Source organism: Euprymna scolopes, chromosome 23 (genome assembly GCF_053919585.1).
Source record: "Euprymna scolopes isolate OS-2025 chromosome 23, ASM5391958v1, whole genome shotgun sequence".
NCBI classification, from domain to species: domain Eukaryota; kingdom Metazoa; phylum Mollusca; class Cephalopoda; order Sepiida; family Sepiolidae; genus Euprymna; species Euprymna scolopes.
The window spans coordinates 37,241,626-37,258,778 of NC_136504.1; the positions used below are offsets into that span (position 1 = coordinate 37,241,626).

At 29.6% G+C, this 17,153-nt stretch overlaps 1 protein-coding gene across 1 annotated transcript in view; it reads left to right on the forward strand.

The window, feature by feature from the left end:
* LOC145245825 (ras-related and estrogen-regulated growth inhibitor-like protein) overlaps positions 1–16,283 on the forward strand; it is a 172,316-nt gene extending 156,033 nt beyond the window's left edge. Inside the window, exon 4 of the mRNA XM_080107473.1 lies at positions 15,121–16,283. Coding sequence (XP_079963599.1) covers positions 15,121–15,564 — 444 coding nt within the window. The 3' untranslated portion in view covers positions 15,565–16,283. The remainder of the gene's footprint in view (positions 1–15,120) is intronic.
* Positions 16,284–17,153: the final 870 nt, after the last annotated feature.

Consider the following 17,153-nt stretch of genomic DNA (forward strand, 5'->3'; position numbering starts at 1 on the left):
TAAACGAAAGCAATATAAACGAAGGAAATATAAAAGAAGGCAATATAAACGAAGGCAATATAAACGAAGGAAATATAAACGAAGGCAATATAAACAAAGGAAATATAAAAGAAGGAAATATAAACGATTGAAATATAAACAAAGTCAATATAAACGAAGGAAATATAAACGAAGGAAATATAAACTAAGGAAATATAAATGAAGGAAATATAAAGGAAGGCAATATAAACGAAGGAAATATAAATGAAGGAAATATAAACAAAGGAAATATAAACGATAGAAATATAAACACTAGCAATATAAACGAAGGAAATATAGATGAAGGAAATATAAACGAAGGCAATATAAACGAAGGCAATATAAACGAATGCAATATAAACGAAGGAAATATAAATGAAGGAAATATAAACGAAGGCAATATAAACGACGGAAATATAAATGAAGGCAATATAAACGAAGGAAATATAAACGAAGGAAATATAAACGAAGGCAATATAAATGAAGGAAATATAAACGAAGGCAACATCAACGAAGGAAATATAAATGAAGGCAATATAAACGAAGGAAACATAAACGAAGGAAATATAAATGAAGGAAATATAAATGAAGGAAATATAAACGAAGGCAATATAAACGAAGGAAATATAAATGAAGGCAATATAAACGAAGGAAATATAAACGAAGGAAATATAAACGAAGGAAATATAAACGAACGAAATATAAACGAAGGAAATATAAACGAACGAAATATAAACGAAGGAAATATAAACGAAGGCAATATAAACGAAGGCAATATAAACGAAGGAAATATAAACGACGGAAATATAAACGAAGGAAATATAAATGAAGGAAATATAAATGACGGCAATATAAACGAAGAAAAAATAAACGAAGGAAATATAAACGAAGGCAATATAAATGAAGGAAATATAAACGAAGGAAATATAAACGAAGGAAATTTAAACGAAGGAAATATAAATGAAGGAAATATAAATTACGGCAATATAAACGAAGGAAATATAAACGAAGGAAATATAAACGAAGGCAATATAAACGAAGGCAATATAAACGAAGGAAATATAAACGAAGGCAATATAAACGAAGGAAATATGAACGAAGGAAATATAAACGAATGAAATATAAACAAAGCAATATAAACGAAGGCAATATAAACGAAGGCAATATAAACGAAGGCAATATAAACGAAGGAAATATAAACGAAGGCAATATAAACGAAGGAAATATAAACGAAGGAAATATAAACGAAGGCAGTATAAACGACGGAAATATAAACGAAGGAAATATAAACGAAAGAAATATAAACAAAGGAAATATAAACGAACGAAATATACACGAAGGCAATATAAACGAAGGAAATATAAACGAAGGCAATATAAACGAAGGAAATATAAACGAAGGAAATATAAACGGAGGCAATATAAACGAAGGAAATATAAACGAAGGTAATATAAACGAAGGAGATATAAACGAAGGAAATATAAATGAAGGAAATATAAATGAAGGCAATATAAATGAAGGAAATATAAATGAAGGAAATATAAATGAAGGAAATATAAACGAAGGAAATATAAACGAAGGAAATATAAACGAAGGCAATATAAACGAAGGCAATATAAACGAAGGAAATATAAACGAAGGAAATATAAACGAAGGAAATATAAACGAAGGAAATATAAATGAAAGAAATATAAACGAAGGAAATATAAACGAAGGAAATATAAACGAAGGAAATATAAACGAAGGCAATATAAATGAAGGAAATACAAACGAAGGCAATATAAATGAAGGCAATATAAATGAAGGAAATATAAATGAAGGAAATATAAACGAAGGCAATATAAATGAAGGAATATAAACGAAGGAAATATAAACGAAGGCAATATAAATGAAGAAAATATAAACGAAAGCAATATAAATGAAGGCAATATAAATGAAGGAAATATAAACGAAGGAAATATAAACGAAGGCAATATAAATGAAGGAAATATAAACGAAGGCCATATAAATGAAGGCAATATAAACGAAGGAAATATAAACGAAGGCAATATAAACGAAGGAAATATAAACGATGGAAATATAAACGAAGGAAATATAAACGAAGGAAATATAAACGAAGGCAATATAAGCGAAGGAAATATAGACGAAGGAAATATAAACGAAGGCAATATAAATGAAGGAAATATAAATGAAGGAAATATAAACGAAGGAAATATCAACGAAGGCAATATAAACGAAGGAAATATAAACGAAGGCAATATAAACGAGGGAACTATAAACGAAGGCAATATACACGAAGGAAATATAAACGAAGGAAATATAAACGAAGGAAATATAAATGAAGGAAATATAAACGAAGGAAATATAAACGAAGGAAATATAAACGAAGGAAATATAAACGAAGGCAATATAAAGGAAGGAAATATAAACGAAGGCAATATAAACGAAGGCAATATAAACGAAGGAAATATAAACGAAGGCAATATAAACGAAGGAAATATAAACGAAGGCAATATAAATGAAGGAAATATTAACGAAGGCAATATAAATGAAGGCAATATAAATGAAGAAAATATAAATGAAGGAGATATAAACGAAGGCAATATAAATGAAGGAAATATAAACGAAGGAAATATAAACGAAGGCAATATTAATGAAGGAAATATAAACGAAGGCAATATAAATTAAGGCAATATAAATGAAGGAAATATAAATGAAGGAAATATAAATGAAGGCAATATAAATGAAGGAAATACAAACGAAGGCAATATAAATGAAGGATATATAAACGAAGGAAATATAAACGAAGGCAATATAAATGAAGGAAATATAAACGAAGGCAATATAAATGAAGGCAATATAAATGAAGGCAATATAAATGAAGGAAATATAAATGAAGGAAATATAAATGATGGAAATATAAACGAAGGAAATATAAACGAAGGCAATATAAACGAAGGAAATATAAATGAAGGCAATATAAAGGAAGGAAATATAAACGAAGGCAATATAAACGAAGGCAATATAAACGAAGGCATTATAAACGAAGGAAATATAAACGAAGGCAATATAAATGAAGGAAATATAAAAGAAGGAAATATAAACGATTTAAATATAAACAAAGTCAATATAAACGAAGGAAATATAAACGAAGGAAATATAAATGAAGGAAATATAAAGGAGGCAATATAAAAAAAGGAAATATAAATGAAGGAAATATAAACAAAGGAAATATAAACGATTGAAATATAAACACTAGCAATATAAACGAAGGAAATATAAATGAAGGAAATATAAACGAAGGCAATATAAACGAAGGCAATATAAACGAAGGCAATATAAACGAAGGAAATATAAATGAAGGAAATATAAACGAAGGCAATATAACCGACGGAAATATAAATGAAGGCAATATAAACGAAGGAAATATAAACGATGGAAATATAAACGAAGGCAATATAAATGAAGGAAATATATACGTAGGCAACATCAACGAAGGAAATATAAATGAAGGCAATATAAACGAAGGAAACATAAACGAAGGAAATATAAATAAAGGAAATATAAACGAAGGCAATATAAACGAAGGAAATATAAATGAAGGCAATATAAACGAAGGAAATATAAACGAAGGAAATATGAATGAAGGAAATATAAACGAACGAAATATAAACAAAGGAAATATAAACGAAGGAAATATAAATGAAGGAAATATAAATGAAGGAAATATAAACGAAGGCAATATAAACGAAGGAAATATAAATGAAGGAAATACAAACGAAGGCAATATAAACGAAGGAAATATAAACGAAGGAAATATAAACGAACGAAATATAAACGAAGGAAATATAAACGAAGGCAATATAAACGAAGGCAATATAAACGAAGGAAATATAAACGACGGAAATATAAACGAAGGAAATATAAATGAAGGAAATATAAATGACGGCAATATAAACGAAGACAAAATAAACAAAGGAAATATAAACGAAGGCAATATAAATGAAGGAAATATAAACGAAGGAAATATAAATGAAGGAAATATAAACGAAGGCAATATAAACGAAGGCAATATAAACGAAGGAAATATAAACGAAGGCAATATAAACGCAGGCAATATAAACGAACGAAATATAAACGAAGGCAATATAAACGAAGGAAATATAAACGAAGGAAATATAAATGAAGGAAATATATAGGAAGGAAATATAAATGACGGCAATATAAACGAAGAAAATATAAACGAAGGAAATATAAACGAAGGCAATATAAATGAAGGAAATATAAATGAAGGAAATATAAATGAAGGAAATATAAACGAAGGAAATATAAACGAAGGCAATATAAACGAAGGCAATATAAACGAAGGAAATATAAACGAAGGCAATATAAACGAAGGAAATATGAACGAAGGAAATATAAACGAATGAAATATAAACAAAGCAATATAAACGAAGGCAATATAAACGAAGATAATATAAACGAAGGCAATATAAACGAAGGCAATATAAACGAAGGAAATATAAACGAAGGCAATATAAACGAAGGAAATATAAACGAAGGAAATATAAACGAAGGCAGTATAAAGGACGGAAATATAAACGAAGGAAATATAAACGAAGAAAATATAAACAAAGGAAATATAAACGAACGAAATATACACGAAGGCAATATAAACGAAGGAAATATAAACGAAGGAAATATAAACGAAGGCAATATAAACGAAGGAAATATAAACGAAGGAAATATAAACGGAGGCAATATAAACGAAGGAAATATAAACGAAGGTAATATAAACGAAGGAGATATAAACGAAGGAAATATAAATGAAGGAAATATAAATGAAGGAAATATAAATGAAGGAAATATAAATGAAGGAAATATAAACGAAGGAAATATAAACGAAGGAAATATAAACGAAGGCAATATAAATGAAGGAAATACAAACGAAGGCAATATAAATGAAGGCAATATAAATGAAGGAAATATAAATGAAGGAAATATAAACGAAGGCAATATAAATGAAGGAATATAAACGAAGGCAATATAAACGAAGGCAATATAAACGAAGGAAATATAAACGAAGGCAATATAAACGCAGGCAATATAAACGAACGAAATATAAACGAAGGCAATATAAACGAAGGAAATATAAACGAAGGAAATATAAATGAAGGAAATATATAGGAAGGAAATATAAATGACGGCAATATAAACGAAGAAAATATAAACGAAGGAAATATAAACGAAGGCAATATAAATGAAGGAAATATAAATGAAGGAAATATAAATGAAGGAAATATAAACGATGGAAATATAAACGAAGGCAATATAAACGAAGGCAATATAAACGAAGGAAATATAAACGAAGGCAATATAAACGAAGGAAATATGAACGAAGGAAATATAAACGAATGAAATATAAACAAAGCAATATAAACGAAGGCAATATAAACGAAGATAATATAAACGAAGGCAATATAAACGAAGGCAATATAAACGAAGGAAATATAAACGAAGGCAATATAAACGAAGGAAATATAAACGAAGGAAATATAAACGAAGGCAGTATAAACGACGGAAATATAAACGAAGGAAATATAAACGAAGAAAATATAAACAAAGGAAATATAAACGAAGGAAATATAAACGAAGGCAATATAAACGAAGGAAATATAAACGAAGGAAATATAAACGGAGGCAATATAAACGAAGGAAATATAAACGAAGGTAATATAAACGAAGGAGATATAAACGAAGGAAATATAAATGAAGGAAATATAAATGAAGGAAATATAAATGAAGGAAATATAAATGAAGGAAATATAAACGAAGGAAATATAAACGAAGGAAATATAAACGAAGGCAATATAAATGAAGGAAATACAAACGAAGGCAATATAAATGAAGGCAATATAAATGAAGGAAATATAAATGAAGGAAATATAAACGAAGGCAATATAAATGAAGGAATATAAACGAAGGAAATATAAACGAAGGCAATATAAATGAAGAAAATATAAACGAAAGCAATATAAATGAAGGCAATATAAATGAAGGAAATATAAATGAATGGAAATATAAACGAAGGAAATATAAACGAAGGCCATATAAATGAAGGCAATATAAACGAAGGAAATATAAACGAAGGCAATATAAACGAAGGAAATATAAACGAAGGAAATATAAATGAAGGAACTACAAACGAAGGAAATATAAACGAAGGCAATATAAGCGAAGGAAATATAGACGAAGGAAATATAAACGAAGGCAATATAAATGAAGGAAATATAAATGAAGGAAATATAAACGAAGGAAATATCAACGAAGGCAATATAAACGAAGGAAATATAAACGAAGGCAATATAAACGAAGGAACTATAAACGAAGGCAATATAAACGAAGGAAATATAAACGAAGGAAATATAAATGCAGGAAATATAAACGAAGGAAATATAAACGAAGGAAATATAAACGAAGGAAATATAAACGAATGCAATATAAAGGAAGGAAATACAAACGAAGGCAATATAAACGAAGGCAATATAAACGAAGGAAATATAAACGAAGGCAATATAAACGAAGGAAATATAAACGAAGGTAATATAAATGAAGGAAATATTAACGAAGGCAATATAAATGAAGGCAATATAAATGAAGGAAAAATAAATGAAGGAAATATAAACGAAGGCAATATAAATGAAGGAAATATAAACGAAGGAAATATAAACGAAGGCAATATAAATGAAGGAAATATAAACGAAGGCAATATAAATGAAGGCAATATAAATGAAGGAAATATAAATGAAGGAAATATAAATGAAGGCAATATAAATGAAGGAAATACAAACGAAGCCAATATAAATGAAGGATATATAAACGAAGGAAATATAAACGAAGGCAATATAAATGAAGGAAATATAAACGAAGGCAATATAAACGAAGGCAATATAAACGAAGGAAATATAAATGAAGGCAATATAAACGAAGGAAATATAAACGAAAGCAATATAAATGAAGGAAATATAAACGAAGGCAATATAAATGAAGGCAATATAAATGAAGGAAATATAAATGATGGAAATATAAACCAAGGCAATATAAATGAAGGAAATATAAACGAAGGAAATATAAACGACGGCAATATAAATGAAAGAAATAAAAACGAGGGCAATATAAATGAAGGCAATATAAATGAATGAAATATAAATGAAGCAAATATAAATGAAGGAAATATAAATGAAGGCAATATAAACGAAGGCAATATAAACGAAGGCAATATAAACGAAGGCAATATAAACGAAGGAAATATAAATGAAGGAAATATAAATAAAGGGAATATAAATGAAGGAAATATAAATGAAGGAAATATAAACGAAGGAAATGTAAATGAAGGAAATATAAACGAAGGAAAAATAAATGAAGGAAATATAAACGAAGGAAATATAAACGAAGGCAATATAAACGAAGGAAATATAAACGAAGGAAATATAAACGAAGGCAATATAAACGAAGGCAATATAAATGAAGGTAATATAAACGAAGGAAATATAAACGAAGGCAATATAAACAAAGGAAATATAAATGAAGGAAATATAAACGAATGAAATATAAACGAAGGAAATATAAACGAAGGCAATATAAACGAAGGAAATATAAACGAAGGAAATATAAACGAAGGCAATATAAACGAAGGAAATATAAACGAAGGCAATATAAACGAAGGTGATATAAACGAAGGAAATATAAATGAAGGAAATATAAATGAAGGAAATATAAATGAATGAAATATAAATGAAGGAAATATAAATGAAGGAAATATAAATGAGGGAAATATAAACGAAGGAAATATAAACGAAGGAAATATAAACGAAGGCAATATAAACAAAGGCAATATAAACGAAGGAAATATAAAGGAAGGAAATATAAACGAAGGAAATATAAATGAAGGAAATATAAACGAAGGAAATATAAACGAAGGAAATATAAACCAATGAAATATAAACGAAAGCAATATAAATGAAGGAAATACTAACGAAGGCAATATAAATGAAGGCAATATAAATGAAGGAAATATAAATGAAGGAAATATAAACGAAGGCCATATAAATGAAGGCAATATAAACGAAGGAAATATAAACGAAGGCAATATAAACGAAGGAAATATAAACGAAGGAAATATAAATGAAGGAACTACAAACGAAGGAAATATAAACGAAGGCAATATAAGCGAAGGAAATATAGACGAAGGAAATATAAACGAAGGCAATATAAATGAAGGAAATATAAATGAAGGAAATATAAACGAAGGAAATATCAACGAAGGCAATATAAACGAAGGAAATATAAACGAAGGCAATATAAACGAAGGAACTATAAACGAAGGCAATATAATCGAAGGAAATATAAACGAAGGAAATATAAATGAAGGAAATATAAACGAAGGAAATATAAACGAAGGAAATATAAACGAAGGAAATATAAACGAATGCAATATAAAGGAAGGAAATATAAACGAAGGCAATATAAACGAAGGCAATATAAACGAAGGAAATATAAACGAAGGCAATATAAACGAAGGAAATATAAACGAAGGCAATATAAATGAAGGAAATATTAACGAAGGCAATATAAATGAAGGCAATATAAATGAAGGAAATATAAATGAAGGAAATATAAACGAAGGCAATATAAATGAAGGAAATATAAACGAAGGAAAAATAAACGAAGGCAATATAAATGAAGGAAATATAAACGAAGGCAATATAAATGAAGGCAATATAAATGAAGGAAATATAAATGAAGGAAATATAAATGAAGGCAATATAAATGAAGGAAATACAAACGAAGGCAATATAAATGAAGGATATATAAACGAAGGAAATATAAACGAAGGCAATATAAATGAAGGAAATATAAACGAAGGCAATATAAATGAAGGCAATATAAATGAAGGCAATATAAATGAAGGAAATATAAATGAAGGAAATATAAATGATGGAAATATAAACGAAGGAAATATAAATGAAGGCAATATAAAGGAAGGAAATATAAACGAAGGCAATATAAACGAAGGCAATATAAACGAAGGAAATATAAACGAAGGAAATATAAACGAAGGAAATATAAACGAAGGCAATATAAATGAAGGAAATATAAACGAAGGCAATATAAATGAAGGCAATATAAATGAAGGAAATATAAATGATGGAAATATAAACCAAGGCAATATAAATGAAGGAAATATAAACGAAGGAAATATAAACGAAGGCAATATAAATGAAGGAAATAAAAACGAAGGCAATATAAATGAAGGCAATATAAATGAATGAAATATAAATGAAGGAAATATAAATGAAGGAAGTATAAATGAAGGAAATATAAACGAAGGCAATATAAACGAAGGCAATATAAACGAAGGCAATATAAACGAAGGAAATATAAATGAAGGAAATATAAATAAAGGGAATATAAATGAAGGAAATATAAATGAAGGAAATATAACCGAAGGAAATATAAATGAAGGAAATATAAACGAAGGAAAAATAAATGAAGGAAATATAAACGAAGGAAATATAAACGAAGGCAATATAAACGAAGGAAATATAAACGAAGGAAATATAAACGAAGGCAATATAAACAAAGGCAATATAAATGAAGGTAATATAAACGAAGGAAATATAAACGAAGGCAATATAAACGAAGGAAATATAAATGAAGGAAATATAAACGAATGAAATATAAACGAAGGAAATATAAACGAAGGCAATATAAACGAAGGAAATATAAACGAAGGAAATATAAACGAAGGCAATATAAACGAAGGAAATATAAACGAAGGCAATATAAACGAAGGTGATATAAACGAAGGAAATATAAATGAAGGAAATATAAATGAAGGAAATATAAATGAATGAAATATAAATGAAGGAAATATAAATGAAGGAAATATAAATGAAGGAAATATAAACGAAGGAAATATAAACGAAGGAAATATAAACGAAGGCAATATAAACAAAGGAAATATAACCGAAGGAAATATAAATGAAGGAAATACAAACGAAGGCAATATAAATGAAGGCAATATAAATGAAGGAAATATAAATGAAGGAAATATAAACGAAGGCAATATAAATGAAGGAAATATAAACGAAGGAAATATAAACGAAGGCAATATAAATGAAGGAAATATAAACGAAGCAATATAAATGAAGGCAATATAAATGAAGGAAATATAAATGAAGGAAATATAAACGAAGGAAATATAAACGAAGGCAATATAAATGAAGGAAATATAAACGAAGGCAATATAAATGAAGGCAATATAAACGAAGGAAATATAAACGAAGGCAATATAAACGAAAGAAAATATAAACGAAGGAAATATAAACGAAGGAAATATAAACGAAGGAAATATAAACGCAGGCAATATAAGCGAAGGAAATATAAACGAAGGAAATATCAACGAAGGCAATATAAACGAAGGCAATATAAATGAAGGAAATGTAAATGAAGGAAATATAAACGAAGGAAATATAAACGAAGGCAATATAAACGAAGGAAATATAAACGAAGGAAATATAAACGAAGGAAATATAAACGAAGGAAATATAAACGAAAGAAATATAAACGAAGGCAATATAAAGGAAGGAAATATAAACGAAGGCAATATAAACGAAGGCAATATAAACGAAGGAAATATAAACGAAGGCAATATAAACGAAGGAAATATAAACGAAGGCAATATAAATGAAGGAAATATTGACGAAGGCAATATAAATGAAGGCAATATAAATGAAGGAAATATAAATGAAGGAAATATAAACGAAGGCAATATAAATGAAGGAAATATAAACGAAGGAAATATAAACGAAGGCAATATAAACGAAGGCAATATAAACGAAGGAAATATAAACGAAGGCAATATAAACGAAGGAAATATAAACGCAGGCAATATAAGCGAAGGAAATATAAACGAAGGAAATATAAACGAAGGCAATATAAATGAAGGAAATATAAATGAAGGAAATATAAACGAAGGAAATATAAACGAAGGCAATATAAACGAAGGAAATATAAACGAAGGAAATATAAACGAAGGAAATATAAACGAAGGCAATATAAAGGAAGGAAATATAAACGAAGGCAATATAAACGAAGGCAATATAAAGGAAGGAAATATAAACGAAGGCAATATAAACGAAGGAAATATAAACGAAGGCAATATAAATGAAGGAAATATTAACGAAGGCAATATAAATGAAGGCAATATAAATGAAGGAAATATAAATGAAGGAAATATAAACGAAGGCAATATTAATGAAGGAAATATAAACGAAGGAAATATAAACGAAGGCAATATAAACGAAGGCAATATAAACGAAGGAAATATAAACGAAGGCAATATAAACGAAGGAAATATAAATGAAGGAAATATAAACGAAGCCAATATAAACGAAGGAAATATAAACGAAGGCAATATAAATGAAGGAAATATAAACGAAGGAAATATAAACGAAGGAAATATAAACGAAGGAAATATAAACGAAGGAAATATAAACGAAGGAAATATAAATCAAGGCAATATAAACGAAGGAAATATAAACGAAGGCAATATAAACGAAGGCAATATAAACGAAGGAAATATAAACGAAGGCAATATAAATGAAAGAAATATAAACGAAGGCAATATAAATGAAGGAAATATAAATGAAGGAAATATTAACGAAGGCAATATAAATGAAGGCAGTATAAATGAAGGAAATATAAACATATATTTCCTTTAAATAAATTAAATATTAGTATATTACCATATTAAAAAAAAAGTGTCACACTTATAAATAAAGATTTTGGCGGGCCGGATCTGGTCCGCGTGACGTACTTTGGAGACCCCTGCACTAGAAGAATGTTTGTCCCAAAAATGCTAAAAGCGCCACTTTTAAGTCCCTTTAAGAAGCAAGATTGAAATCAAGATATAATACGACTTGGTCTACAATCTTTATTTTAATTTTGACCAAAATCCATTAATGATTTTGATGCTAAGAAAATCTCTAAAATTTAAAGCTTAAAGATGAATTGAAGTGAATCGTACTTGATTGTTGTGCCTAATTAATATGAAGAAAATTTAATGTAAATGTGAAATATTTTACCATATTATACAAACTAAAATCCTTTTAAATACACCAAAGGAATTAATTTTTTTTTTTAATCTTTAGTAATTGATGGCTATATATATGATTAACATTTCACAGAAATCAAAACTTTTTATCCTCTTCCATGCACTAAATATAGCCAACATTATAATCCTTTACGTCCAGCAGCTGTGTTCCAAAATTAACAAATATCAGTTAATTGGGTTTTTGTGTGAATTCAGTAAAGTACAAATATATCTATATATCTATAAAAGTAAAATTGCCTCTGTGTGTGTGTGTGTGTGTGTGTGTGTGTGTGTGTGTGTGTGTGTGCGCGCGCGCGTGTGTGTGTGTGTGTGTGTGTGTGTGTGTGTGTGTGTGTGTGTGTGTGTGTGTGTGTGTGCGCGCGCAATTCCCTACCGAGTTATTCTATCAATTTTCAATCTAGAGATTTGACATAAGGGGTATTGAGGTTTGGGAAAATCTTTTTCAGTGGTTTTTGGTCGGAAATTTTGCGGTCAAGGAATCAAAACTCAGCGATTTGACATTTGAAATCTCTACCAAACTCTTCCGCCAATTTTGAGTCTAAACACTTGAAATGTTAGATATAGGTTCTTTGGACATGGATCAAAGTTTTTAACTGGATTTGAGCCCAAAACAATAAATGTTAAGGGGTCAAAATTTAGGTCAGAGTTATAAAAAAAGTTGACCTCTCAGCCAATTTTTGGACTAAACATTTGAAATTTTACATAAAGTGTACTCAAACATAGAGCAAGGGACATATTTTAATAATATTTTTTTATCTTCAAAAAGTAAGCTTTTTAATCGGTTTTTGGCCAAAACTTTTGCTACCAAGGAGTCAAAGTTCCAAAGATTTTACCTTTGCGGTCTCTAGCAAACTATTCAGCAAATTTTGGGTCTAAACATTTGAGATTTTACATAAAGGGTATTCCTACATGCAGCAAGCTTTTAAATCAGTTTTGGGGCGAAAATTTGGCTGCCATGCTTCACTTGTTTCTTAATAAATTATACAAAACTATAAATGGGAGATGCAGTTTCGATTACGCTTATAATTTACACATTAGCCCCAAATACAATTGAATGCACATTTTGATACGAGAATTAAGAAAGATGTGTTTAACATATAAGCAAAAACATACGACAGTTCATAGGGTGTTTCTTTCAGTAGAAAACATTTCTGTTCAATCCGCTGGTAAATTAGCAACAGAGAAATGATTAAGACTTTATTTCCTGACCACGTGGTCGCACAAAAGTTTCAACAACATCTCGTGTTTGTGTATTCATTTTTCTGCAGACCGATATACTCATCTTCCTTCCTTCCTTCTTTCCTTCTTTCCTTCCTTTCTTCCTTCTTCTTCTTCTTCTCATCCTCCTCCTCCTCCTCCGACCTTCTTCGGGTGGTTCACCAGAACGGAATAGGAATACTGAGTCTTGTAATAGTATCCCCGGCAATTGCTGCCTTTCATAGTTGTTATCTCACCACGTTTTGGTCAACTAATCCTCTGGCCTTCTTTGGGTAGAGACCCAACGCCTCTATCCACTGTGCTATGGGTCCTTATCGCAGTGGATAGAAGCGTTGTCTCTACCGTTCCAGGTGAGAATTGTCTGAAGATAGCGGTGTACAAGCGTTGTGAAAATGGTACTTAATATTGTTGTGTATTTTATTCTCACGAAATCATTTTTATGTATTCTTATCTAATTGTGCATTTAACGGACTACTGTCCTCATATCCCTTAATGTCTATTTACTTAATAGCCCGTGACTCATCTAGTGTTCGTGGGTGCGTGTGTGTATTACATATAATCCACAGTACATTTACAACGACATACCTGTCTGTTGCTGGTCGCTTCTTTGAGATTCGTCAACCGTCCTTAGGGGAGCTGGAACCTGTTAAAAGAAAACGTTTCAAGACATGGACCCAAGACGATGCGTGTTTTTAATATATATTTCATTCACTCCTCAGGTATCTCGTCAGAGCAGAGCTGAAGTGAATCTTGGCTTGTGGATTCTTCTATGTCTCTATCCTGAAGCCTCCCCCTCCCTCATGGGGAGACCCGTTTTAGTTCATCTTTATCGGCGTCTCTGATCCAACTCACAAAACTTAACTCGGCTAATTCAAGCTGGAACACCTTACACGTCACATCCGGTCCCCCATTCGAATACTTCCGGTGCAAACTGACCGGTCAACCAAATTTGATACATGTCACAACATGACCCTTTCTGCACCTGCATGCTCGCTCAACTTATTGTTTCCCACGATTCAGTCTCTGTTATTTACTTCACTGGACGGATAATTAGATGGTTGGATAGATAGATAGATAGATAGATAGATAGATAGATAGATAACTGAATTGCCTGGCGCTTACCTAACAATATGAAAACAGCAGTCACAAGAATCCAAATAATACGAATAACATTGACCTCTTTTCCACCTTACAGCCTCTTTCTCACATAATAGACGTTGCTTGACTTTCTGTACTCCATCGTTACTTTCATGTCAGGTGCTCGACGGAGCTCCATTCTATAATGTCCGCCTTGGAAAAGGTTCACAACAAAAACTCGTCTAGAGATAGCCACTGTCGATAAATTCCCTTTCTCCTTCTGCGTATTTAGAACTAAGCGGGAATTCTATGCACAGAATTTTTCCCCCGGAATTACCCGTCTTTGGAACACTGCTCTGCGAGGCTGCTTTCCAGCTGATTATAACATTACCGTTTTCAAGCCTAATGTAAAGAAGTTCTTGTTGAGCCTCTCTTTTAAATAATCAATTTTTCTGCTAGTTACAGCTATTATAACAAATACACACGGTGTCATACGGTCTATCTGTCTTATCCAATAACCCTTATCCTTGAGTGTCATATAGGCCTTGATAAGATGTGATTAGTTTGTAAAAAAAAACGATACTTTTCTTTATTATTTTTTAAAATATTTTCTTTTATTTCTTTTACAGGGTATTGACAGTAGCGAGCGAGAGAATTATCTAGTGTGGGCCGATGGCATCGTCATGGTTTATTCGATCATCGATCGCGAGAGTTTTGAGACTTGCAAGGAGCTGACAGACAAAGTGCTACACCTGTGCGACGACTCTACCCCGATCACCTTGATAGGCAACAAGAACGACATGCTGCACATGCGACAGGTGAAGCTGGAGGAAGGTGCCGCCTTCTGTCGAAATCGGAATCTGCTGTTCGCCGAGGTATCGGCCGGAGAGAGTTACGAGAGCGTCGAACAGGCGCTCACCTCACTTGTCCGCGAAGTAAGGCATGCTTGCAAACGAAACAAAGAGAAGATCAAGGAGAAAACGGATTCGACACACAAGATTGGAATCAGGCAATCCTTACGGAATTTTACAGAAAGGCGGCTGCAACTCAGACATAGAACGTCGACTTTATAGCATCACAATTCAAAGAAGTTGTGAATGATCCGTATATATATATATATATATATATATATATATATATATATATATATATATAAACGACGCTGCAGCTTACACAAACAATGAAAGACGCAGACTAAAAAGCCAAGACTCAAGTTTCGCCCCCTATCATCAATAAAACATATTCGAACTCGGGATTCGGAATCTGAGTCACTTGCTTGCGAGGCGAGCACCGTTCTATCTATAGCGTTGTTTGAACTAATTATCTATCATTTTAGCCTACAAAAATTATATATATATATATATATATATATATATATATATATATATATATATATATATATATCATTGTATTGTTTTAAAATGAACATTGACTTGAAATAGACAACTATAATACCTTTGTGTATACTTTTTATTTGGGACATATTTTAATAATAATTTTTTTATCTTCAAAATTACGAACACGAATACATAATAACACACACACACACACACACGAACACATAATAACACACAGGCACACACACACATACATATATACATATATATATGTATATATATGTGCATATATATGTGTGTATATATATATATATATATATATATATATATATATATATATATATATAATTTGAATTAATATTAAATGCATAATATCATTTACACTTATTTGCCTATAATACTGGATATAAAAAGGACAAAATATGTTTTTAGTGTCAGACGCAGAAATATAATAATTTTTTATTTTTTTTTAATTTTATTTCGGACTATTAGTCTCATCTTATCTTTTTATTGGTCCACAGCACAACGTTTCGGCCAACTTCCTCTGGCCTTCGTAATAGTCCGAAATAAAATAAAAAAAATTAACATACAATGCTCATCTCAAAAATAAAAAATTCCAATAAGGAATAATATATATATTTTAATTTTTGTTTAAAACTATTTTGAAATTTAAAAGAAATGGTTCCGATCGCTAAAGTTGGTAAACAAAAAAGGAAATATTTTGATACTTCTTATTTCAAGCAATCTGGGTGCACTGCAACACACAAGTATATATAAGCAACATATATATATATATATATATATATATATATATATATATATATATATATATATATATATATATAGAGAGAGAGAGAGAGAGAGAGAGAGAGAGAGTATTTTTAGAGGCGATGAACTTTAAATTATAATAAGGGAGGGGAAAAAAATTGCGTTTTTTTTCCCCTCCCTCGTTGTGCCAATATTTTAATCGTTTTAAAACGTTAATAAATTTATTTTAGTATCCCCGTACTTTTGGCACATTTAATAAGTTCCCCATTAGAACTCTTTATTTTTCGACACAATATTATTTTGTTCGCTATCGATTTTCTCCTGACGAGATTATAGCCGAAAGAGCTCTCGAGAAACTTCCGCCTATTATTTTTAAAACTATATATATATATATGTGTTTGTGTATGTGTATATATATTTATATATATATACATATATATATATATATATATATATATATTAATTTTATTTATACAAACATTAATGGCCACATATGTGCATACATGTTTCTGTAATCACCCACGTTGGGGGATTACGTCTTCAGGCCAAGAACTACC